Genomic DNA, 26,345 nt, shown 5'->3' with positions numbered 1-26,345 from the left:
AGGGAAGGATAGAAAGACCCAGCAGTGACAGAAGTCCCACAAAAAGACCAACAGAGCCAACTAAAGAGCCCTCGGGGAGGAGGTGCTGTGGAGACTGAAGCAGCAACCAAAGACCATGCATGGACTGGACGTAGGCCACCTACACAGATGTAGCCAATGGGCAGCTCGGTCTTCATGTGGGTTCTTTAATAGGAGGAGACAAGGCTGACTCTGACATGGACTCTGTTTCCTGAGTTTTGATCACTTTTCTCTGGCAGGCTACCTCGAGAGGCTACAGGGGAAGAGGATGCACTCAGTCCTGATGAGACTTGAAATGCTGGGGTGGGTAAGTAGCCTCTCTTCTGAGAGGCTTCTCCAAGCAGCTGATGGAAACAGATGCAGAGATCCATAGCCAAATATTAGACAGAGCTTGGGGCGTCCAGTGAAAAAGTTGGGGGGAATGATTGAGGAAGCCGGAAGGGCCAATAACTCTACAAGAAGACCTACAGAGTCAACTAACCTGGGCCCATGCAGTCTCTCTGAGACTGAACCTCGGCCCCTGCACATGTGTAGTGGATGTGAAGCTTGGTCTTCATTTGGGTCCGCCGACAACTGAAGCAGGGCCCTCTTTGACTCTGATGCCTGCCTTTGGATCCTGTTTCCCTAACTGGGCCACCTTGTCTGGCTTCAGTGGGAGAGGATGTGCCTAGTCCTTCAGTGACTTAATGTGTTGGGGCTGGTTGGTACCCATGGAGGACCTCCCCATTCTCTGAGGAGAAGTAGGGAGAGTGGAGAAGGGGGTGTATGTGAGGGGGGATGGGAGGAGATGGGGACTGAGATTAGGATGTAAAGTGAAGAAATAAATAAATTAATGGAAAAGAAAATAACCCCAAGAATGTGAATTTGGATCTTTTTTCTTGGCAAGCATGGTATTGTCTTTTCCCCATAGGCCACATGATCGATCACGAGTGAAAACCACTGATATTCCACAGAGCATTGTGTTGCTGGGCTAGCATGCTTGGTGTGGGAGATGAATTAGATATGCATCAATTTACAATATCTCCAATTTATACTGAGCTTCCGAAAAAGATGAACTCATCCTATGCCAAGAGCATCTGGATGGTGTGGAGGACATGCTGTGGAAGCCACATGTCAGAAGATAAAAAGCAGAAGGAAGAAGGTACTCTAAATCATGACCTCTTTAGAATTTCTAGAGAAAGGCAAGGATAAGGTAGCCAGGTTAAGGTTGGCTATTTTGAATAATTTCAGCCGTCCCTCAAGTGGATTGCCTGCAGCTGCCTGTCACTTACCCTGGGAAGAATAGAGAAAAATAAATAAATAAATAAATAAATAAATAAATAAATAAATAAATAAATAAATAAATAAATTCTCTCTTAGGGCCTGGGAGCTAGCAGGAGGAGGAGTTGTGGCTCTGATTAGCCATTCTGCATGTTAGAGATATGATCCCCCAGTCTTTTGCTACCTTTAAAAGTAGACCAGCCATGGGAGGGCCATTCTGTCCACAGTGAAAAAGACTTTTAAAAATGCCAAAACACCATATCCCACACTCCATACATTTATCTATTTTCTAAAACTACATCATTTCTCTAAAAATAATGAGAAATCATCAAAAATATACTCTAATGTACAAACCCATCCATCTTTATATCTATGAAGTGCATTGATTAGCAATAATTGAAATTTAATAGAGGAATTAGTGAATATTTGTGACTATCTCTTTGATCTGTCTTCAGTCAGATTCTTTGGGTTTTCACCAACTAGACCTCAACTTTGAGATGGTTGCGTCCATTTGCTTTGTTTTAACAGTAACAAAAATTGTTGATTCAGTCACATTCTCCCAGAATCCTTAATATTTTTTTTCTTTTGTATTCACCTATTTTTGTTTTACTCCACTCCTACCGTCAATCCCCACTTTGCCAGTGGTACTTGAGACTGAACCCAACCTGTGAACTCTACTGCTAAGCCCTATCGCACACAACCCCACATCTGTCATAGTGACCCTTGATAAAGTCTATTACAAGTGTCATCACTTGTCATGCAGTACTAAAAACAATATCAAATAAAATCGCTCCTGCAAAATGAGATTTAAAAAAAAAAAGCACAGATTTTTTTTTTAGAACCAAACAAATCCGATTAGAAATTTGGTGTCTCCGTCAAAATTAGTATGGTATGTTAGTGCCCAGAGATTGCTTCCTGCTCTGCCGTAAATGCAGAGTGGTGATGATGGGTGACGGGAAGTCACACGGTTGCCAAGTCTGTGCTTCAGTTTCAGGTTTGACACTGAAGTTAGTTTAGCCGCCTTTGCAAAAATTACATTCTGAAAATCTTAAAGTCCACAGAAGGCACAAGGAGGGTATCAGCAGATGTTACAAAATAAAGAGAAAGCCATTTCCTCTGGAGAGCAGAGAAAACACACTGTAGAAAGATTCATTCTTGAGGCTGGATGTATCAAATTGGGGAATCCAGGCACGGCTTTAGATTCTGCCCTCCCAGTCACCCCAAATGACACAGTATTTGAGTCTCTCATTTTACTAGGGACATGATTCTGTCACATGTCGTGGACATGTTTTTCCCTAACTTATGTTTTAAAAATTATGCAATGAAACATGAAAGTTTCACCACTGGGCTCCTTGTCAAACTTCTGAAGTACTTTACCTGACAGTCTTGTCCTTTTTAAAAACAAGTTTTATAAGCTGGCCAAGTGGCTCAGCAGGTAAAGATGCTTGCCAACAAACTTAATGACTAGAGTTTAATCTCCTGGACCCTCATGGTAGATGAAGAGAACTTTCAAGGAGATTCTTTCAAGTTGTCCTCTGACCTCTACACATGTTCCGTGGCATATACAAAGTCTCTCTCTCTCTCTCTCTCTCTCTCTCTCTCTCACACACACACACACACACATGCTTTCTTTTTTTTTTTTCCTGTCTCTCCCATTCTGGTTCTCTCTGTCTGTCTCTCTCATGTACAAATAAATACACTAAAACAAGTTTTAAAATACAATGTCATTTGATTATGATTATGAAATAAAAATGAAAATAATATTTTACCTTGATAATATTTTGGCAAAAATGCTTTCAATGATTCCGTGTGTATTGAAAGTAGCAAATACAAATAAGATGGAGGGAAATCTTGGATTCACTGGAAAATTTTTTATTAGAAAATATAGCCAAGATCATGCACTGTCAATATCTACCATCTATAGAAAATTATCCTAGGATCTATTTTAGAAACTGGATATAAAAGAAAGCATTTATCATTGGTTCCTGTCAACTGGCATTCACTGTTGGACACCAGTGTTTTATGCCCAGGCTACGAGATAAATGAAACCTCTCTTAATCAAAGAAGAGAGGGTCTGGGGTAACGGTTCAGTGTGTTTGCTTCAGAAAGCTGAGAACATGGGCTCAGATCACCAAATTCTACAAAAAAGCTGTATGTAATGGCACATCCATAATCCCAGTATTCCTATAGAAAAATTTGGGGGCAATGAAAGGAAAGTCCTTAGCTATTTGCTGGGCTTATGCACTGACAGCAAGAAAACCAGGCTTAAATGGGGTGAAAGGTGAGGACTGACACACAGGGTTGCGGTGCAGCCTCAACATGACTACCTCACCCTACTCATGCACATAGAAAACACATATACACACAGAAGAGAGAGAAAGAAGCAGAGAGAGGTGGAGAGAGACAGAGACAGTGACAGAGAGGGAGAGAGATAGGTAGAGACAGGAAGAGAGAGAGAAAGAGTGAGAGAAAGAGAGAGAGAGAACACTATAGTGGAGAGGAACAGAAGAATAAAATCAATGCCATTCATTAATGTAAACATTTACTGTCTGCATTTTCTCTTGCAGTAACAGTATTCAAGGAGAAACTTACTTAAGCTCATGGTTCTATAGGGTAAGTGTGTGTGAAGCACAAAGACGTGAAAGGAAGCCTAGATAACTGTCACTATTTCATCACACCCGCAAGACCAAGAACTAATGTATAGGCTTTGCTGCATTCAGGCTGGCCACCCCAGCATATCCAAACTCTCCCTCTGAGGCCACACTCCAATCAGTCCTCTAATGGCAACCAAATTTCAAACAGGGTATAAACCATACTCAAACCACAGCACTTCCTCTAAGTGTCTAGAAGAATGCTTCACTCAAGCACATCTACTGGATTTTATTGAGCAAGAGCATAGTACTTTGAATACAAGCGACACAGAACCTGATTCCTGTCCATGACTCCAACCTTACCTTATGGATCACCAACAGAATGTTTTTTGTTAAAACATTTTTTTAATTTACTCATTTTCTTTTAGGTATGAGTGTTTTGTCTGAATGAATGTGTGTCATCACACGCATGGCTGGTGCCCTCAGAGGTCAGAAGAGGGCACCAGATACCCCGGAAGAGGAATTATGGGTGATAGTGAACCATTATGTAGGTGCTAGGAATTGAACTGGGCCCTCTGCAAGAGCAACAAATGCTCTTAATTACTGAGTCCCTTTCCCAGTCCCATCAGCATGTTTTTTTCATTCATTATTTCTCTCATTCATTTATTTTTCATCTTTCTACCCCACTTATGCATCAGATGTTTTGATTTTCAGTTTTTTTCCAGCATCAATAGTCTTTGCTCTTTGAGACTCCTTCAGTTAATTTTTGTAGAAGCTGTATAAATGGGTGTGGTTATCTAATGTTTGTGGAAACTCAGCTTATTGTTAGGTTTCTCAAAATCTTCTCTCTTTTAGGACCAAAACTGTCTGAGGATGAGTGTTCGCCATGAGACATGGGGGCAGTATCTGCTTCAGAAAGAGAGAAATTGCTTATTATTTTGGCTACTATATAATTTACATTATTTTTGCAGAGTGCAAAGTCATCTTACAACTTTATATTTAAATTCATGCTGGTCAGTGGCAGTTCCACTAATTTACCTAAAATGGACCATTAGCCTTTTGTTAAAATGTTGTTGTGATTCACTTCATTATAGCTGAAAATGAGCTGGCATTTACAGAAATGTGTATTTGAGAAATGGGTCTCATGTAACTTAGTCCTTGATAGCTCCAGTGGAGCAATCCTGTCCTAGGCAGAGCCTGGATCCCCAGGGTGTGCACAGAGTGGAATTGTGTTTCCTTAAAACATGATCATTTGTTTGCTCAGACATTCTTGTGTTTTTATTTCCTTCCTTTCAATATATTCAGTATCATGTAACATTCCCCATCACTTTCCATTTTCTAACAAAGACCCACACGAGAATGAAAACTCAAAACAATGCCATTGCAAAATATAAGCAAAAGCCTGCCAGGATTAAGAATTTGCTGACAAAAATAAGAAATAGCTATATAGTCTGATATTGTAGACCTTCCTTAAATGGGTCATAACTTAATAAATAATCCTGCTGTAAAGTTATTGCCATAAATTAAGGAATTTGAGCTGGAGATGGCAGCTCAAACCACATATTAAAAATTAAATATTAAAATCTAATATTTAAGTGTGAAAACAAAAGAGATGGAATTTACCCTGGATAATAATGGAAGGCAGGGTTGTGTCAGAGTACAAAATCATCGAAGTTCTGAATTCCACGTGACCAGTGAAACTATGACACTAGGCACTGAGAGCAGTGAGTTTGACCGTGATTGATTAGCTGGTTTTGAAAATCATGAGAGGCCATGTGTTCATTTAGCACGGGACCGACAATTACCTTGGTCTCTGCCATCCAAGCTGTGTCCTTTTTCATATCTACACACTGAGGAATTGAAATTCATTATCAAAATGACTCTTGGTAGGAACAAATTCAAAGCAAAGGAAAGAGAAGCACTCGATTGGTAGCCAGGGCTTTGAGTGTGTCAAATGCCATAGAGGTTCAAGCACACATTCTCTTACTTGCTAAGTTTTTTGTTGTTGTTGTTGTTTGTTTGTTTGTTTTTTAACCTTGAGTAAGCTATTTATTTGCTGAGTGTCTCCTTTTCTTCACCTGGAAAATATGAGGAAGATGAAAACACCAACTTCTTGACATTACCTCTAGGATTAAATGCCGTGGTTCAGCGAAGAAAGTTCTGGGACTGTGTTTAGATGGTAGATGTGGCGTTTGTGCCCACTCAGGCAGAAATAAAGACAACTCGGTGCTCACTCCCCTTGAATGGGCAGGTCGCTCACAAGTGCTGTGGTCTTTGGGAAGGTACTTATCGCTGTTTATTGTAAAGTGACAAGGTAAAAGTCATCAAGGAAAGAGAGGAATATGCTTCAGGACTCAAAAGTCTCAGGTCCAGAAGCCAGTAGAGAATGTCTCTGTTGCCTGGATGTCTCCATGTTGAATCAATTTCAAGAGGTCTCTTTGCTAGTAATTCTGAGCTGGCTCAATTGGGCTTCACCACTGTCCTTTGCCTTTCATTGAAAATCATTTGCTTAAGGAGCTGTGCAAGGTGTCTTATAAATGGAGTTAGACAGGGGCTTTAGCACCTTCTACCAAATGGATTCTGTATACTTGTAAATTATGCTGACCAGCACTCCTACAGTACAATGAGGTCAAAACAGCTTCACTAAAAAAATGGCCTTTTATGCCAGACACAAACCACAAAATGGAGAAAGGATCACAAAGGTACCAAGTTGATGTGGACAGAAAAGACTTGCAAAATTCAATCTGAAGCCAGGATTAAATTTCAATCAATTAAAAAATATTTACTTGTATTATTTTTAGTTATGTTCATGGGCATCTGCCAGAAGTATCCGATCTCCCTGGGGCTAGAGTTACAGGTGTTTGTGAACAGTCTGACATTGATGCTAGGAACCAGACACTTGTCTTTAGAAAAGCAGCAAACACTCTTAATAGCTGAGCTGTTTCTCCAACCTTCTAATCATCCATAAAGGGAATAGGTGATCAAAATTATTAAGATGCACAGACATAGGGTTCTGAAGATACAGTTATGAAGACTTGACTATATAATATATTGCATGTTGTCTGTGTGAGAAAATTATTAAAAACACAATTCATGATTTTAAATAATTTGCAGTTTTAGGGGGCAAAGCACGTATGCAATGAATGAAGTAAAAAAAAAAAAAAAACAAAACAAAACAGAGTATAAATACCATGACTCAGAGACAAAATTTAGCCTAAAAGTGCACTGATGGATTAAACCAATCTACTAAAAAATTAACTCATTCGTTAACATTATGGAATGCCACATCTTTGCATGGAACACTCTCCACAGGGAATGCTAATATTTATAAGCCCAATTTTTGACTAATTTCTACACTATAGGCTATAGGATATAAACAGGCTCCATCTGAGATCTAAGGAGTCTAAAGTAAATCATAGACCAACAGATTTCATAGTGGGTGGCTTGAACAAGCAACTACCATCTAACTTGATTCCAGACATCATTGCCATTTGTTTATTGTCCCTCCTATCTTGTTCCACATATACTTAATCAACAGATTTGTTCTTATGCATGTCTTCATAAAATTCCATTTTTTTCCATGCCAAACCCTAGTCCTAACCTGAGCTGTCCTATTTTTTTTATAGGATGCAAAATCCAAATAGGCACTTCCCACAAGACATGTCATCCCTGAGCAAGACCTCTAAGACTCCGGTGAGCTGACCCCTGATTACGTTTTTACTTCCTGTGATCCTACTGCGTTCACCCTGTGCTTCTACGACCACTAGCTGCTGCACGCCTGTGCACTTTTACACGCTAGTTTTTAATGTTGAAGCTTGAAATTTCCTCCGCAAACCTCACTCTCCCAGTCTCAGCCAGGAAAACACAGTTTTGCTCTCCCAGCACTTTGTACGGTTACCATCTCCTTCATCAAACGCTCACCGAGGACACCAGACATAACATTCCCCACAGCGTCCCTCAAAAAAAATCATAGTCATAGCATGTCTCTTTACCATCATCTGTGTAGCTGCCAACAGTTCAACATGACTAAAACGCGTAGGACAAGGGTAGGGCCTTTTGCCTTTGAAGTTTCAGTCTTAATGTATGCTGTGGAGAAGCTGTACAAAAAAATGCGTCCAGTAGCAATGACGTCATAGTTTGTGAGAAATGGAAAGAGCCATCTTTTGGGGTGGTGTCACCATTTGCTATAGGAGCAGAGTAGCTTTGGAAATGTCTTAGTTATGTAAGTGTGGGATGCTTTGTCTTTTTCTGGCCAAGACTCTTGATGCGGAACCCTGGGGTTGGTGACTATCAATTACTAGCTTTAAAGAAAGATCTTCCTCATATCTCTTAGAGGTAGAAAATGTACTTTGGGGAAGGCCCTGTCCTCATCTTGCAGTACAATGCGGAATTTAAAATACTTGGACCTGGGCTGGAGGTTAAGAGCTCTGGATGCTTTTCCAGAGGTCCTGAGTCAAATTCCCAGCAACCACATGGTGGCTCGTCTGTAATGAGATCTGGTGTCTGTCTACTTCTGGAGCTAAGGCATAATGCATGCAGAACACAGTATGCATAATGAATAAATAAAATAAGTCTTTAAAAAAATACTTGGACCTTTAGGTGACACACAGGCCTTCCTCTACAACATATTTCATAGAAATATTGGTATTCATTTTGTATATTCAATAGCTCCCAATCATACTAAAAAGTAGTAAGTAAGTAAGTTTTGAACTATAGCAGAAATATGAAACGTAAAACATGTGACAACCCTGGACCTCACCGCTTTTTACTCCTGTCTGCACCCGTCAGGTCAAGTGAGGCTGACTGCAAAAGTGAGAGCTCGGACATCTTTCCACCCCAAATCAGGTCTGGCTCAGGTTATCAGTGGTGGCTAATATCCTAGCTCCTCTGGTAAATTTATCGGATGTAAATGATTAAAAGCAATTGCTAGAATACCTCCTGGAATAAAGCATCCTCATCTTAACTATAGCACATTGCCAGGATAATTTAAAACAGAGAGAAAAGGCTTGGGCAGCAGTAAAGACACAAGCCACAGACATCTGGAACAAGGCAGGGAAAAAGAAGAAATCTATACTGTCGCAGTACGGAAACGGGTGTGTGTTATTGTAGAGACAATCAGGAGTTTTAGTATAAATGTTTTGATTTGGCAAAACACAATGGTTTAGAACGAGGCACATTGTCTTTGAGGCTTTAATGTTTCACACCCTGTCTTTAAAAAATTGCAAAGAACTCCACAAAGAACCCTGTGATATCTGTAGATCTTCAACTTGAAAATCCCTGCATAACATGTGGTATCAGGTAAAACTGAAGTGCTCAGGAGGTAGCTAGAGGAGGCGCGGCCAGGTGGAAGCACAGAGCCCCTGAGCCCTAGCAGAACTGAAGGCGGTAGGAAGAAACCCAAACTTGGAAGCAGAGGGCTGGCCCGCTTTTGTTTCACCTCCCTGCCAAACGCCCAAGGGTTGCTCCCAGCCTGTGGTTTTCTGCACTTCTGGAATTTTCAATCAGTTCTCAGGCTGCAGCGTCAGTTGCCTTGTTCAAGGCCAAGACAGGTATCTGTTTCTTCTAGCTTTTCGTTTTACATTTTCTTTTTTAAGATAAGCAACTTTGTTTCCGCGGCCAAACCCACCCACTAGTTTTCACCTCTGGCTTTCTCTTATCACCGGCTGGTGAAGGCAGAGCACGTGCCCAGGAGAGGCTCCCCCTCGGGGGTGAGGACCATCCTCTTCGGAACTGCGGTTGTAGCTGCCAAGGAGTAGCCAACAAGCACCAGATTTATGTGCACTTTGAAAGAAGCACCTTTACCATTGGCTTTTTGAGCGGCGCTGTCGCTAGGGAGCGAGCACCGCCTCGGGGAGCAGCCTGGGTACTGGTTCCCGGCAGCCGGGAGCTGGGCGCACACCGTGGCGCGCTTTGGGCGGCTCCGCGCGCTCTCGCCCCTCCGGCCGCCTCTGTTCCCCCGGATCCGCTCCCGGAGGCGCAGCACAGACACTCGCCTCCGGCCACCACCGGCTCCTTCTGCTGCCGCCCAGAGGACAGACGAGCCTCTGCTGCCAGCGATTTCCCCGCGGCGGCGCTGCGGAGAGGGGAGCGGGTGGGCGCGAGCTGCAGGGCGGGCGCGATGGAGTTCTCCCCTCGCCTCGGAGTTGTCTGAGTTGGCAGAGCCTCCCCCTGGGTTCCCTGCTCCCTGCTCCTTTCGGGCTCGCTGCTCATCGGATTGCTGCCCACCCACCGCTGTGCCAGGGAGCCCAGGCTCCCGAGCTCCTGTCCCGGGTCTATCTGCGGACCGAGGAGGGCTGTCCCCAGCCGAGGAGCTCCCGTCCCGGGTCTACCTGAGGACAGAGGAAGGCTGTGCCCAGCCAAGGCGCACTGTCTTCTCTCCGCTGACCCATCTGTTTCTCCATGGCGTCTCGTCAACAAACCCGAATCCAGGCTTACCTGGAGAAAAACAAGATCGGTCCTCTGTTTGAGGTAAGGAGCCCTGGCGGAGAATGGTCCCGCTCTCTTTGGGGATGGTGGTGTTGGTGCAGAAATAAAATCAGACAGTGCAAAGCGAATGCGCGGGAGAGGGAGCCCTGTGGCTAGGTGTTGTGGAACACGGCCAGTTGGGCACTGGCCAGTTACCTGGACACAGACAGGTGAGCTCCAGAGGGCCCAAGCTCAACCTAGCAGGACGATTGGAGCCATTAGACTCTCCTGCTTCTAGTAGCCGTATGACGGCTCAGAGAGGGTGAGATAGGCAGTCCAAATGTACATCCTCAGACTATTTTCACACACAGACACACACACACACACCCGCTCCCGGAATTCACACTGTCTTGCATGTTGAATTTTTTTTTCTTTTACATATGGCCAGTAGTAGCACCTGAAGAGGTAGAGGAGGTGTTCAGAGGGAGAAGGATTATGTTAAACCAGAGGGAACCTGGTCCACTGGGAACCTGACTTAGGTCTGTGGCTGAAACTGGATCTCTTCGCACAGACCCTACCTGTTCTCAAGGGTGGAAAGGAGCACAGAAGGGTTTTAGAAAAACACTCCCATTTTCTGAGCAGGAGACTATCTTGAGTTGTTTCCTCTCACCTCCGAATAATCGATGACCAAAACATAGTGGAGGGAAAAAGAGCGGGAACAAGAGGAAAAAATGCGACCCTGGGCCAGAAAGCGGGCACCAGCCAAATGTCCGCAGGTTGCCAGGGAGCTGGCCAGGTGCTGGGGGTGGGGTGGGGGTGTCAGGGACCAGGTCTCCAGGCTCACCAGGGAGGGACCTCCTAGGTTCTTTACTCTGCAGCTCACTATCCTAGATGGCACCAGCTAGAGGAGAGCCAGGGGTGAGGAGAGCCAAGACAGCACCAAAAAACCACTGCAGATCTTTTATGCTGAAGACCTGGGCAGAAAGAGGAAGAGGGGGCATTGGTGATCTGAGGATGGAGCAACTTCGTGGAGACTAGAACAGCAGATGCGGAGAGAGAGAGAGGGAGAGAGAGAGAGAGAGAGAGAGAGAGAGAGAGAAGCAAATAAATGCCTCTACTTGAAAGGATCACAGGGCTGTCAAATAGCCACCCCCCCTCCCGCCCCCAGAAGGACAGGTTTCAAATAACTAAACTTCGCAAAATCTCTGGAGTTTTTCTGCCCAGCCTTAAGTGAATGTGGCAATAATTTGAAAAACTGAAGAATCATTTCAACGACAACTCTGTTAAATGGGTCAAAAGGTCTTGTGGGTCTCTTAAAATTTTTGTTTGTTTCAAAATGTTAGCGAAGGAAATACTGCTTCTGCTAAATCCATACCCTACAGTCACGTGAGCAGCCAGAATAATTTCTTTACCCTTAGTGTAATGACTATAAATTACACATACCTCACATCAGCCAAACAGAGAGATGTAGAAGCAGAATATTGAATAGTATATGAATTGCATCAACATAATAAAATGAATACATTTAGACTGTATTTGTTGGCTGCCTTCCTGGAACATAAAGCACTATTAGCCACAGAAAAATAAGTGAATTGCTTTTAATAGATACCCTTCTCACTTAACTTATTTTAAAACTCCCATTGTTCTTCTCAAGTAACAATAATGGAATTAACTTTCTACATAATTAAGAAATAAGCTCAGCTTGATATCTGTCAGCTGTCTCCTCCCCTTTAATGATCAGCAGTTAGTTCCCTACTGAAGAGTTTTAAGGAAGGGAATTGTTTCGTGAAAGCTGTAGAACTCCCCACCCAAACCCAACAAAATTCTGCGCTTTGCATTTTTTTCAGGATGTGCCTTACATAAGCTCCATGAGTTTGGGTTGAAGTGATGAGTAGTCAATTTTTAAGGGTTGATGTGTACTTTCCATAACTGAAGAGAGAGAGAGAGAAGATAAGTTCTCATCTGCTAAGAGCAGGGTGGGTGTGGGTACTTAGGCAAGGACTGTGATAAAGCTTAGCTCTGAGAGTTCGATTAGCCTTTCTCCTCAAGTTAGGGTCAGTGCAGAAGTAAGGTGCGGTGGCCCGCAACTGTCATGTTGGCCCTTGTGGGGCTGTGGCAAGATGTTCACCATGGTCTGTAGGTCTGTCAGTGAATTCACAGATAGCCCGGGCTATAGAGAAAAGTGTGTCATAAAACAAACCCAAAACTAACCAACCAAACAAAACTTAAAAACAGTGCAGCAATACCATCTACAAGATAGTTGATGATCTAAAATTCCTGCGACTTGGTGATTCGTAGATCTGACTCAGAAGCTCAGTGGAGGCCCCCTGGGATCCGGACTTACAAGAGGAGTGCCATAGATTGCTACTGTTATTGGGCTACCGTTTCAAAAATGATAATGCAAGCTAAAAATTCTTCTTCTTCTTTTTTTTTTTTTTGAGAAACCACAAATTAAAATAGGCACCTGCCATGTTTATCACCCACACCGTGTTATACGGAGGCCCAAGGGTTAGTGACGCAAGCTTCTTCAGTTGTCAAGACGTGCACTGTCTGACGGTGTTCCCCAGTGGGCTTGTGTTAGGAATGTTTGGAGAAAACTCCTTTTTATAGTGAGCTACTTCAAAGGGAGCTTCTTACAGTTCTTTAAAGACTATTAAATAAGAAAGATAACCTCCTAGGGTTGAAAAGTGACTGGATTTTCTGGAATTTTTAAAGACTATTGTAGCCCTGAATGGCCCTGGTTGGACTCACAGAGATCCGCCTGCCTCCACCTCCAAAATGCTGGAATTAAAGGCATGCCAGGCTTATTTTTTTTTTAAGTCTGTAAAATATATTTACTCAATTTCTGCTCTTGGTTTATCTCTAGTTACGGGTCTTATCACTAATACCTTGTCATCTGTGATGCATAAAGGGTGCTGTATACACCACCTCCAAAATAATTTGTAAATAACTTTGGTTTCAAGTGATCTGGGAGCATACATTTAAACTACCTTTAAATATGACTTAAAATAGTTTGATAACTACAAAAGCATGCCTAAAAATCATTGCATAAGAGTTCTGGGTGATGATATTTTTAAAAGATTATGAAAATGACTTGTGTTCCACAAACTCTGAAATTTATGTAGCATGTAATATCTTTAGTTCCCCTTTGACTTATTAAAGGCAGGTGAGCAGAGCACAGCCCGGACGCTTAGCTTAGAGGAGTGTGCCACCGATCTGCAGTACAGCAGAACTGTGACTTTGCTCACTTTAAATTTTACATCTGAGTTCTTATTTACGCTGGCAGAGTGTCAAATGGTTCATGTCCCACCAAAGTTGACTGGTTTTATAACGTAGGCAAAGCGTGTGGTGTGAAAACAGGAGTTGTATCAAACCCTAAGGCCAGAAATTTAATAGCTTAAAAAAAATACAGCATTTTAATTGTCTGGCACATACCTGCTTAAGGAATTAGTGTGGTCCCTTTGCCTCTAGTAGAAACCGCTTAATTTAGTTCTCAAGAGGTTCTATGATGTGGATCATCAAAATTCCTCATTTTCCATATGAAGATATATGTATTTTAGTTTAGTTTCTGCCATCTCCATTAAATATACAGAGTAATCATTTACTGGCTACTGGTTAGAAAGATTCTCGTGTTAGCCATGAATATCGGTTCCTTCTTCATGCAAAAGTATGACTTCTTGAACTACTTAAAAGCAGAATAGTAAGGACTATTTGAAAACTCAAATGTGGTTTAACTCTCTCCAAGTAGAATGGGTCATTCCTTACAATGTTTATAGTTCAGCGTCCATCTAAACATAATTTGCTGCACCCAGGGTGAGTTGGACTCATGGTCGATCCGGGGCATCCCTGGTCCCATCTTTACATGTTATGCTGTAGTGCCACTTGTTCATCTCTGGTACCTACACTTCTGGGAGTTTAAATTCAAATCTGCTTCCCTTCTTTCCAAGCTCATGGCTTTCCTTTGATCATACCTGTTAGAGTCAAGTGAAGAGAATCCCTTGCTCTTATTAAGGAGAGACTCTGCGTTTGGAGATGGTACACATGGTAACGGCTTTGATTGACATATAACGGTTGTATAAGATCCAGAGAGATAGCTAGTCACTCTTTGCTAAACTTGCTCCATTCCTACCTTATTCTGAAAGATTATTGTAAAAAAAATGTAATTGTAGTAAAATGCTTCCAGGGGAGAAGTAATAAAAATACATGCTCACTACTTAGAAAGTCTTCAAGTTAATGATAAGCCAATACAATACATTTTTTGAATAATTCTTTTCAGAAATACCCTTTCTCCCAGTTCTGAAGTTATGAGAACTTTTCTTGTTTCTAAATTTATGTTGACCTTATATCCTGGAACAGTTAGAGAGCCATAGATGAGGAAAGACATTCATTTTGGTCAAGTTTCTTAGAGTCAAAGTTAATACATTTCTATTGATTTACCTCAAAATAATCTTTAAAAATATATTTGACATGTTTTAGATTATTAGTCCATTTATAATCTCTACCTTCTTGTGCATTATTTTCAAATACTTAATAAGGAAATAAAATGACTCCAAAATGAAAGAGTAGGGAAGTAGCCCAGTGGAAAAGCATTTGCCTATTATAGACAAGTTCTGGATCAATCCTTAGGACTCCTACTACCAACAACAACAACAACAAAAAAGATGAAACTAACAAAGAACCACCCAAACAAATTAAATTACAAATAACTAATCATATAACTTTAAAAATAATTAAAGACAAGCATAAAATGAAATCTGCAGGTTTGGTGAAGCAAAGTTTCAACATTTGAAAGTCTCTTCTGAGATACTGTGCTCAATGGAAATATAAGGCTTTGAAAATAATATGGACTTCTTTTGTAGTTCCATAATATTTAAATTAAACAGCTATCAGCCAGAGTTATGCAATGAGTATAGCTAAGTGGGGCAAGTGGCCTTCTGGCTATATAGACAAGATTCAACACATTGAGCAGAATAACTGCTTGGACCAGCATTTTTTTTGTTGTTGTTGTTTTGTTTTTTGTATATTAGGAAATATAGGGCATTGGGAAAAGAATCACAATTATTGAAAATCATGCCAGCCAGTTTTCTCACTGATGAGGATAGGGATCACAGATTAAAAGTGGAGAAAAGCTTGGATTAGAACTGAATTGCAGGGACTGTGTAATCTCATATCTTTCAATAACAGATGTAGATCTCACGTGTGCTAAGTTGTCTGCACCCCATTTATATCCTTGCTCTGTTTACTGGGAGAAGCTGGGAATAGCAACACATGAGTAACAATGGACACACTTGGTACCCAGATTCTGGTGTCTACCCATCAAGCTATTAGAAGATGTACGCATCACTGAAGGAATGGCTGATCTCAGGTTTGTATAAGATGATTGAACTCAGGACATCTTACATCCGATATTTAAAGGGGGATATGCCTGTCACAAGGATCGCAAAACCAGTGTGAGGAGGCTTCTAAGCTGGAGTCAACTGAAGATCAAAATATAAAATTAAACTAATAGTTTATCTTACTAGATAAAATAGAATATTTTATTCTACTAAGTTTTAATGAAATACAGAACGTGTTTGATTCTTGGAAGAAGAGGAAGGTTAATTAGTAGAATGCCAGTCAGTAACATTTGAAAGGATAATAGATTGAGAAAATCACTAATTCATAGTCCAGGCAAGAAAAAGTAACCAGTGCTGACGCTGATGAGGAAAGTTGGATGACTGGGGAAATGTTACATATTCCCTGGGCATTTCCCCACAAAATATTTTGTAATTATAAGTAAGAAGGTAACCTTCCAGTAAATATGCCTGGCATCAGTATTTTCTTCAAGTGATAGTATTTCCAAGCAGCTGGCAGGGGTCTTGTGCACTCTGTGGATAGCAATCTTGGATAGGGAAGGAGAATCTCTTCAAGGGCTGGCCATAGGCAGTGACCAGTGTGACAGCTGTGAGGCCTGTGGTATCTTAGCCCATTGCCCTAAAGGTTTCACAGTTGTCTGGAACTCTGCTGGGGGCCAGGACCTGCCATTTCTTTGGCACATTGCAGCATTCCACGTCCATCTCCAGCCTCAGTCTTCCAGCCTCTCTATTTCTCCTCTCCTCCTGGCCACTGCTTCAAAACGCTTGGCTTCCTTTCTCTTCACCTATCAAGCAAAGAGCCAGCTCAGCTCCCTGCTTTTTCAACTCAGCCTGCATACCACACTGCTGTAGATAGCGGGGCTTGATCCTCAAAACGAGACTTACAGGGTACGACGTGAATGTTCAGCAGGGGACGCAGGAGACCAAGAAGCACAGGAAAAGCTTTAAGAATCCAGACTTTCTCCAGTGCTGAGTTATATGACAGGCAATTGCATATGAAGGTCGGTACAATTCATGCTCTTGCTCTCTCTCTCATCCCATCCCCCAGATGATAATCAAAACAAAATGTAGGGAGGTGGGGAAGATCTGGCAGGAGAGAGAGAAAGACAAAGAGAGAGAAGGAATAGGATCAAAATATTTTAATAAAAATAAAAATAAAAACACTCAAGTTTTGGGAAGGTGTACTACATCTCTTTCTAAACACCTAATACCATCACTATATAAAAATATAAGGCCCTATACAGTAACTACACCCTGTTTACGATAAGTAGATTGTTTTGCATGAGAGATCACCAGAGGTAACAAAGGCAAAGGACTAGAGATAGAAACTATACAGGAAAGGAACAGCTTTACTCCTCAGACCTAGCACATTCCCATATCCCTGAGGTGGAAATACCTGCTGTATGGGTCATTTCTCTCTATCCGTGGTGTGCCAAAGGCCAGGGTGTTCTAAGACTCCAAATGTGTCTCTTTTACACACAGGCCATTAGCAGCACCATGCTTTGCCTCTTCCTTAACTGTGTAGGAGATGACCACCTTGCCTGCCGCTTTTGTAGTATGGCCTGTCAATCATGCCACCATTGGTACCCCTGCCACCTCAGTGCCTCTGCCATCGCTGCTGTCGTTCTTCTGTGTTACCAGCTCACCCAGCACTACTAAAAGTAGGCAAAGGAAGAGACTTTCCAAGGAAACTGTTATTGTGACACAGGGAAAGGCGGTGCAGGAGGTGAACTCACTAAGCCTGAGCATCTGTTCATATAGCTGGAGAAGGTTAGAACCAATTGCAGCACGTCATGCATGGATATCAAGGTTTGTATTTGCACTATTTACAAAAAAACCTCGCACGCAAACAGAGGTCTGTGTTTACATAAGCACAGCCTTTCCTCCATAGCCCCAGCCCGCCCAGTCCCTCTGTCCTAGGTAGAGAAGTCTGAAGAGTTTTCTTGAGTTTCCACCAAGCTTGCAACAGACAAAAATCTGTGACAAAATGAAACATCCGTAGCAGAGATTGTACATTCAGGAGCTGAGACTATCATCTGTGATCATTGTATAATTTCCCCCAGAATACCATGGGATGTTCAAAATGGCAGTGATTGTGTAAATAAGGATTCTCCTACTGGCTATTACCAGCAGTCCTTTTGCTCAAGGCAGCTAGGGAGAATCTAGCAACTGCTAAACATGAATGAAGGTGCTTTTTCACAATCCTGTCATTCAGAGTTGGATTCCCTAGACTTATGTGGAGATGGAGAGAACCAGCTCCCATGTGCACTGTTTCACACACACACACACACACACACACACACACACACACACACACACACCACATAAATACACATCAAAATAGAACATAACCTCTAACTACCACTACTAGCCATTTTAAAAGATTTTACTAATGGATACTGAGAGACAGAGAGAGAGAGAGAGAGAGAGAGAGAGAGAGAGAGAGAGAGAGATCTTCACTAATGTCAGCAAGGTGAAGCATCTTGCACCACTTAGAGGCTTAGAGGACAGGACTGAATCCACCCAGCGCTGCTTCTGCACTAATTTCAATCTTGTCTAACTGATAGTATAAGTCAAAGATAGCTATTAAACCCTATAGGGCACAGTTCATAATGTGACTTTCTTAGAGTCTTCAAGAATGTCAAGGCCATGCAGGTAAAAAAAAAAAATCTCAGACTGAAATACAGAATGATTCAGTATGGAATGAGGTTTTTGACCCAGAATTCCTGCCCTGAAGAACGGTGCTGTAGGGACGTGTCGAGGTGAAGAACACAGACAATCCCTGGTATTCTTCATGGAATTTTTCTATAATTGTGAATTTGTTCCAAAATCAAAACAACAATTTAAGAAATAAGTATTTAGAAAACAGTTCATCTCAGTTTTTTTTTTTAGAAACAAACCAGATGCACTTTAAACTAAGACTTTGATCAATATTTATATATAGGAATACTTTATGCATAAGGAAAAAGTCTGATAAAGAGACATAATTCTGATTAAGCCCATGCGTTTTTCTTTTATTTCATCTTGAGATGCTGCTGAAACACTTTTTGAAAATCAAGAAAACAAATGCACAATTGTGCTGGGGATAAGAAAGAGTGCCAAGGAAGGGTCTTCGTTTCTCTTTCTTCTGAGTGGTGACATCTTTGAGGCATCCCCCATGCACAGAGCCAATGCCGACTTGCTCAGCCTTGTGCTTCCATGACAGAACACTTGAGTCTGAAGTCTGAGGCATGCACACATAGCACAGGCTCACTCCTGACAGCATCACAGCTCGCCTATGGCCAGCCGGGCACTCCCCCACCCCTTATTCTCAGTACTCTGGCCAGTTAAGCACGTCTGCACAGCCTTCTTCCCGAAGGATGGGTGCCGGCGGAATCTTCTGACAGAGGATATAGATTACAGAACAAAAACAATTCTTATACCGAAACTCTGTGATCACATGACATACACCCAATTAAGAGGTAGATAACAAACGAACAAACAAACAAAAAAAGTAGCTAATCCGAGGATGTAGCTCACTTAGAGGAGTGTTTGTTTGTCCCAAATGTACAGACCATGCAACAGCAGCACATAAACTGGGCACGCCGGGGCACATCTGTAACCCCAGCGCTCAGGGCGTGAATGCAGGAGGATCAGTCCAAAGTAGTCCTTGGCTAAGTGGTTACTTCAAAGCCAGCTTGGGATATAGTAGACCCTACCTTTAAAAGATAGATAGAGATAGAGAAGTAGAAAGAAGACAGAGAAAGAGAGACACAGAGAGAGAGAGAGAGGAGAGGGGGGTAATGGGGCTGGGGAGAGATGGCTCAACTGTTAAGAGCACAGACCGCACTGAAGAGGACTAAGCTAAACTCCAACGCCCACATCAGGTCGCTTCCAACTCACCTCAACCTGCATGTATGCACATAAGTTAAAAGTAAATACAGAAAAGAAAAAATAGTAGCTAAGAGTAATCGAATAAATGCCCTCTGTGAAGCAGTGTGCATAGGTGAGGAAACATCGTTAGAGAAAGGCCAGGCGAGCCCACTGCTCGCAGAACGAGGCTGTTAAAGTCAGGCTACGTGCAGACGTGCAGCAACTGGAACTGCCAGCCGGACAGAATGCAGAATTGTGCAACCGTTGAGAGAACAGTGTGGCAGCTTTATTTCGTAAACATCATATTCATTACGGTCTGGAGAGGTGGTTGAGAAGGTGACAGCCCTTGCTACTCTTGCAGAGAACTTGCGTTCAGGTTCGGCACCCAGGTGGCAGCTCACAACCATCTGTGTCTTCAGTGGAAGAGGATCTGACACTTTCTTTTGGCTGACCCACCCACACATGCGGTACATGTGTAGGAACATGAGTGAAACACGTAAAAATGAAAAAACAACCGTATGCGTGTTTATTAGTATATGCTCCCTGTACAAAGTGATGAGTTTCAGGATGACATTTTTACTCAACTGCCATATATTCTTTGACCATATTTACCCCATTAACCCTCTCTAGTTTCTCTTCCTGTCAGTTCATCTTCGTTCAGTTTTATGCTGTGTTTCTGCCCCACACCTTCTCTTTTCCTTTTCCTTCCTGACTAATTTAGATCCAAATATGAAAAGAAAGGGAAAAAAAAGCATGTTTTTGAATCTGACCTTTTGACTTCATGTAGTAATTTCTTTTGTAGTCATGTAAAGTCCCACCATGTCTGTATGCCACATTTTCTTTTTCAGTCATCTAACTATGATCGTGTTGCCTTGGGCCTGCAGAGCAGCTGTGGTGCACTATACTGAACAGTGGTTTATGCCCATGGAAGCCAGGGCATAAACATTAGAGTGGAAGGGTCCAGAGTCCTACTTGTCTTCTTCCTCAATGATACATAGTAGCGGCCTAGCTTTCTCCTAGTGAATTTGAGGCCAGCCTGATCTACACAGTGAGTCCAGGACAGGCAAGTCTACACAGAGAAACCCTGTCATGAAAAAAAGACATGAAATTGATACTCACCTCCAAAGTTCGTATATTGACATTTAAAAGTATCTATAACTGTAAGTAGTGAATGAATATTGGAATACTGGTGTGTCTTGGACACATACTAAAGTGGAACACGTAAAAGATTTCACTTTAAAACATTTATAATTTACCTAACTACACACACACACACACACACACACACACACACACACACACACACACACACACACACTTAAAGTGAAGTATGAAAAACTGCCATGAGGTTTTGCTGTCAGTTTGTGGAGAGTAAACTGCAATCTTGGCAACAGCCTGGATTATTTGGGGATTCCCCTGGGACTCCTTTGGACAACAACTCAATTAGAAATAACTCAGTCCTGCACTGTAATCTTCATTTGGTGACAAGAGATGGCCAGCTGGGACTCTCTTTTTTCCATGATTTGGCAATTTCATTTAGATCGTGTTCAGATAGGTACATATCTTAGGGGGTTTCTCCTGTATGAGTACTACCGCTCACGTGCCTCTGGATTTGGAATGTCTCTCTCCATATTCCATCCTCATTGCCCTCTTTTGTTCCCCTCCCCACTTGATCCTCCCATTCCAGCTCCTCCCTCATCTATCCATAACTATCTGTTCTTTTTTTTTTTTTTCCTAGTGAGGTGAGATCTCTCTGTACCCTCTAGTTCATGACTCTTTACTTACCCTTTGTGGTTCTATCGATAACAGATTGGTTAGCATTGACTTAACAGTTAATACCCACATATTAGTAAAATATATGCCATATTTGTCTTTGTGGATTTGCTAATACCTCAACCAGGGTGACTTTTTCTAGTTCCATCCATTTACCTGAACATTTCATGAGTTCTTTATTTTTGATGGTCGAGTAATTTGCCATTGTGTACCATCTTTTCTTTATCCATTCTTCTGTTGAGTTGCATCTAGGTTATTTCTAATTTCTGGCTATTGTGACTATAGCAATAAACATGGTTGAGCAAGTGTCTCTGTGGTAGGAAGAAGTATCTTTTGAGTATGTGCTCAAGAGTGGTATAGCTTGTCCTTGACGTGGATAGATTCCTATCTTCCTGAGGACCACTGATTTCGATAGTGGCTATACAAGTTTGCACTCCTGCCAGCAATGAATGAATGTTCCCCTTACTCTGCCTCCTTGACAGCATGAGCTGTCACTTGCTTTACTGATCTTAACCATATTCATGGGAGTAAAGTAAAATCCCAAAGTAGTTTTGATATGCATTTCCCTGATAGCTAAGGATGTTAGCATTTCTCTAAGTGTTTCTAGTTATTTGAGTTCCTTCTACTGAGATTTCTCTTGTCCCGTCCAGCAGGAGTTCAACGAGTTCCTAAGGAGGGGCAAAAAGAGACAAGGAGACACAAAGAATGAGAGCAAGTCTATAATCTGATCTTGCTCTCGTTTATTTGAAAATTTCACACAACTTTATAGGAAGAAGGCAGGAAGAAAAAATGTGTCAGCAATATAGTTTACAAAACATAACAGGGCGATTAATGATGATTAACAGAACACCGCAAGAATGTTTACTAAAAGAGATACTACAAGAATGTCAGCTAAGATATCTCAAAATGTCTAGCCTGACGCACAGATGTCTCATAGGTTCCGGAGACGTAAATCTCTCACCTACGACCTTGTTGCAGCTGTCTGTAACTTTCCACTAGCTGGCCTTGGCTCCTGGAATTCTCTGTTTTGTTTGTACCCAATTTCCTTTTGTTTTATTAATTTATTCATTTTACATGCCTATTGTAGACCCCTCCCTTGTCTCCTACCTTCCCTCCCTCTTCCACCCATCTTAGTCTTTTTGTTCTCAGACTGTCAAGTCTCTTCAAGAGACTTGCCTGCATCCTCTTACTCTGTGGCCTGGCAAGGCTTCCTTGCCCAGGGGAAGTGATAGAAAATCAAGCAACAGAGTTCATGCCATTAACAGCTCCTGATCTCCTTACTAGGAGACCTATGTGGAGACTGAGCTGCCTATTGGCTACATCTGAGCAGGAGACCTGGGTCTTCTTTATGCATGGTTCTTGGTTGCTACATCAGTCTCCACAGGACCCCGTGGGCCCAGATTTGATGGCTCTGTTGGTCTTCTTGTGGAGCTCCTGTCCTCTCCATGTCCTTCTATCTCCCCACTTTTTCATAGGACTCCCTGAGCTCTGCCCAAAGTTTGACTGTGGGTCTCAGCATCTGCTTTCATCCCCTGGTGGTTGGAGTCTGTCAGAAGACATCTGTGGAAGTCTCCCATACTATTCCCTCTCTTCAACCATACCCAGTGTCTACTCTATTTGCCCTTCTGAAAGAGAATTAAACACCCTCTCTAGGGTCCACCTTGTTATTTAGCTTCTTTAAGTCTGTGGATTGTAGTATAGTTATCCCGCATTGTACAGTTGATATCAGCTGATAAGTGAGCACATACCAAGCTTGTCTTCTGGGGTCTGGGTTATCTCAGGATGATCTTTTCCAGATCCATTTCTTTGCCTCCAAATTTCATGATGTCCTTGTTTTTAATAGCTGAATAGTATTCCATTGTGTAGATGTACCACAGTTTCTTTATCCATTCTTCAGTTGAAGGACATCTGGGTTATTTCCAGTTTTGTTTATTATAAATAAAGCAGCTATGAACATAGTTGAACAAATGTTCTTGTTTTATGGTAGAACATCTCTTGGGTATATACCCAGGAGTGGTAAACCAGGGTCTTGAGTTAGAGCTGTTCCCAATTTTCTGAGTAAGCACTAAACTGATTTCCAAAGTGGTTGCACAAGTTTGCACACCCACAAACAATGGAGGAGTGTTCCCTTTTTGCCACAACCTGCCCAGTATGTGCTGTCACTTGAGTTGTTGATATTACACTGACAAGTGTAAGATGGAATCTCAGAGTAGTTTTGATTTGCATCTCTCAGATGACTAAGGATGTTGAGCATTTCTTTAAGTGCTTCTCCACCATTCAACATTCTTCTGTTGAGAATTTTGTTTAGCTCTGTACCCCACTTTTAAATTGGATTATTTTGTTTTTTGTTTGCACGCGTGTGTGTGTAATTTCTTGAGTTCTTTATATATTCTGGATATTGGCCCTCTGTCAGATATAAGGTTGGTGAAGATCCTTTCCCAGTCTGTAAGTTGCCCTTTTGTTCTGACAACAGCGTCTTTTGCTTTACAGAAACTTTTTTCACTTTCACAAGGTCTCATTTATTAATTGTTGATCTTAGAACTTGGGCTGTTATTGTTCTGTTTAGGAAGTTGTCTCCTGTGTCAGTGAGTTCAAGGCCCTTCCCCGCTTTTTCTCTTAGTAGATTTAGTGTGTTTGGTTTTATGTTGAGGTCTTTGATCCATTTGGACATTAGTTTAGTGCAAGGTGTTAAATATATATCTATTTTCATTTTCTACATGTAGACATCCATTTAGATCAGCACTATTTGCTGAAGATCATCAACTTTCTTTTAATGAATATGAAGTGCCTTTCCACATCTCTTTTGATTAATTCTGGTTGAAAGTCTATTTTATTAGATATTAGAATAGCTACTTCAGCTTGCTTCTTAGGTCCATTTGCTTGAAAAACCTTCTTCTAGCCCTTTACCCTGAGGTAATATCTATGTTTGTGGCTGAGGTGTGTTTCTTGTACGCAGCAGAATGTTGAGTCCTGTTTATGTGTCCATTCTCTCAGTCTGTGTCACTTTATTGGAGAGCTGAGTTCACTGATGTTGAAAGAAATTAATGACAGTGACTGTTAGTTCCTTTTATTTTGATGTTGGTTGTGACAGAGTGTTTGTGTGCTTGTGTACTTTTAATTTGGTAATAGTGAAGTTATTTCTTTCCTGAGTTTACTTGGATTGAAGTTTTCCTTCTAGTATCTTCTATAGGACTGGATTTGTCCTATTGGAACTGTATAAATTTGTTTTTGTTCTGCAATATCTTGTTTTCTCCATCTATAGTGATTAAAAGTTTTGCTGGGTAGTAGTCTGGACTGTCATCTGTGGTTTCTTAAGATTTACAAGATGTCTGCCCAGGCCCTTCTGGCTTTTATGGTTTCTACTGAAAAATCAGGTGTGATTCTAATATGTTTGCTATTATATGCTACTTGGCCTTTTTCTCTTGCAGCTTTTAATATTTTTCCTGTACATTTAGTGTTTTGATTATTTGGTAGCAGGAGATATTATTTTCTGGTCTCCTCTATTTGGTGTTCCGTAGGCCTCTTTTATGCATATAGGCATCTCTCTCTTTAAATTGGGGAAATTTTCTTCTATGATTTTGTTGAAAATGTTTTCTGGGCCTTGGAGCTGACAATCTTCTCTTTCCTTTATTCCTATTATTCTGCAGGTTTTTCTATTCATGGTATCTCTGAGTTCTTGGGTGTTTTATGTCAGGAATTTCTTAGATATAATATTTTCTGACAGACACATCAATTTCTTCCATTGTGTCTTCTATACCCGAGATCCTTTCCTCCATATCTTGTATTCTGTTGGTGATGCTTACCTCTGTAGTTCCTGTTTTCTTCTCTCAATTCTCTCTTTTTAGGATTTCCTCAGTTTGTGCTTTCTTTGTTGTTTACATTTCCATCTTCAGATCTTGAAGCATTTTATTGATTTCTTTCACCTGATTGTGTTTTTCTGATTTATTAATTTCCTCTCTGCAGGACTCTCTAAAAGCCTCAATCTGTTTGATTGTATCTTCTTTTATTTCTTTATGGATTTTATTTGTTTCCTCGATTATCGTTCTCTAAAGCATAGATTTAAGGTCATTTTCTTGTGTTTCTGTTGAGTTAAAGTGTCCATGGCTGATTGTCTTGGGATAACTGTATTCTGGAGATGCCATATTGTTTTGGCTTTGTTGATTGTTTTTATGCTGGCCTTACACATCTAATTGGCTCTGGCATTGGATAGTAATTTATGGTGCCCACTGAAGTTGGGGGTGGGGGGAAGTGCAAGAAGAGCCCTGGGCAGGAAGCTGATTTTTCCCTTAAGAGCCCTCCTCAGATTGGTGGGTATGGTCTCTGACTGGCAGGTGGTTCTCAGGGAATTCCCAAGGCTCCCCAAGAGCCCAAGGCTCCCCAAGAGCCCAAGGGCTTCCCTCTCATCAGGAGAAGCATTGGAGACAGCTGCCCTGCTACAGGCTTTCTTGCTCTGAAGTTAATGAAATGCAGCTGCCCAGACACTCTGCTCAGACATTGTGCTTGTTGGGTGCAGCTGTCTTGGATAACCATGGAGTACAGAGGTCTGGCCAATGTCCCTATGGAGACACGGAATCTGAGAACTTTTTCGGGGATGAGCTGGGTGAGCTGAGGTCAGACCCACTTGTTTCCCTCTATGTGGGCTCTCCTGTTGACTGGGAGACCCAGATGCTGGTGCTTCGGAGTCCACAGTTTGGTCTGGGATGGTGAAAGCAGTGCGCAGGCATGTGTTTAGAAGCTGGAGATCTGTACTCAATTTCTAAATTGGGTTATTTCTTTCCTTGATATCTAGTTTCTTGAGTTCTTTATCTATTTTGGATATCAGTCCTCTATTGGATGTGGAGTTGGCAAAAATATTTCTCACATTCTGCAGGCTGCCACTTTGTCCAAATGATAGTGTTCTTTGCCATTCAGAAGCTTCCCGGTTTTATGAGGTCCCATTTATTAGTTGTTGGTCTTAGTGCCTACACTAACAGTGTTCTGTGCAGAAAATCTTTTCCTGTGACAATGAATTCAAGGCTGCTCCTGCTTTCTAGTCTATCAGGCTTAGTGCATCTGTCTTTAGTTTCAGGTCTTTGATCTATCTACAGTTGAG

At 41.7% G+C, this 26,345-nt stretch overlaps 1 protein-coding gene across 4 annotated transcripts in view; it reads left to right on the top strand.

The window, feature by feature from the left end:
- The first annotated feature begins 9,987 nt into the window (after positions 1-9,987).
- Positions 9,988-26,345, top strand: part of CUNH8orf34 (chromosome unknown C8orf34 homolog) — a 375,048-nt gene continuing 358,690 nt past the window's right edge. For all 4 annotated transcript variants that reach the window (XM_055603373.1, XM_055603372.1, XM_055603371.1 and 1 more), the window contains exon 1: positions 9,988-10,337. In XM_055603373.1, coding sequence (XP_055459348.1) covers positions 10,269-10,337 — 69 coding nt within the window. In that variant the 5' untranslated portion in view covers positions 9,988-10,268. The remainder of the gene's footprint in view (positions 10,338-26,345) is intronic.

This window comes from Psammomys obesus, unplaced genomic scaffold, assembly GCF_907164565.1.
Source record: "Psammomys obesus unplaced genomic scaffold, mPsaObe1.curated_primary_1811, whole genome shotgun sequence".
NCBI lineage: Eukaryota > Metazoa > Chordata > Mammalia > Rodentia > Muridae > Psammomys > Psammomys obesus.
Note: the sequence above shows the minus strand (reverse complement) of the source record. Positions and strands in the feature narration are given on the sequence as shown.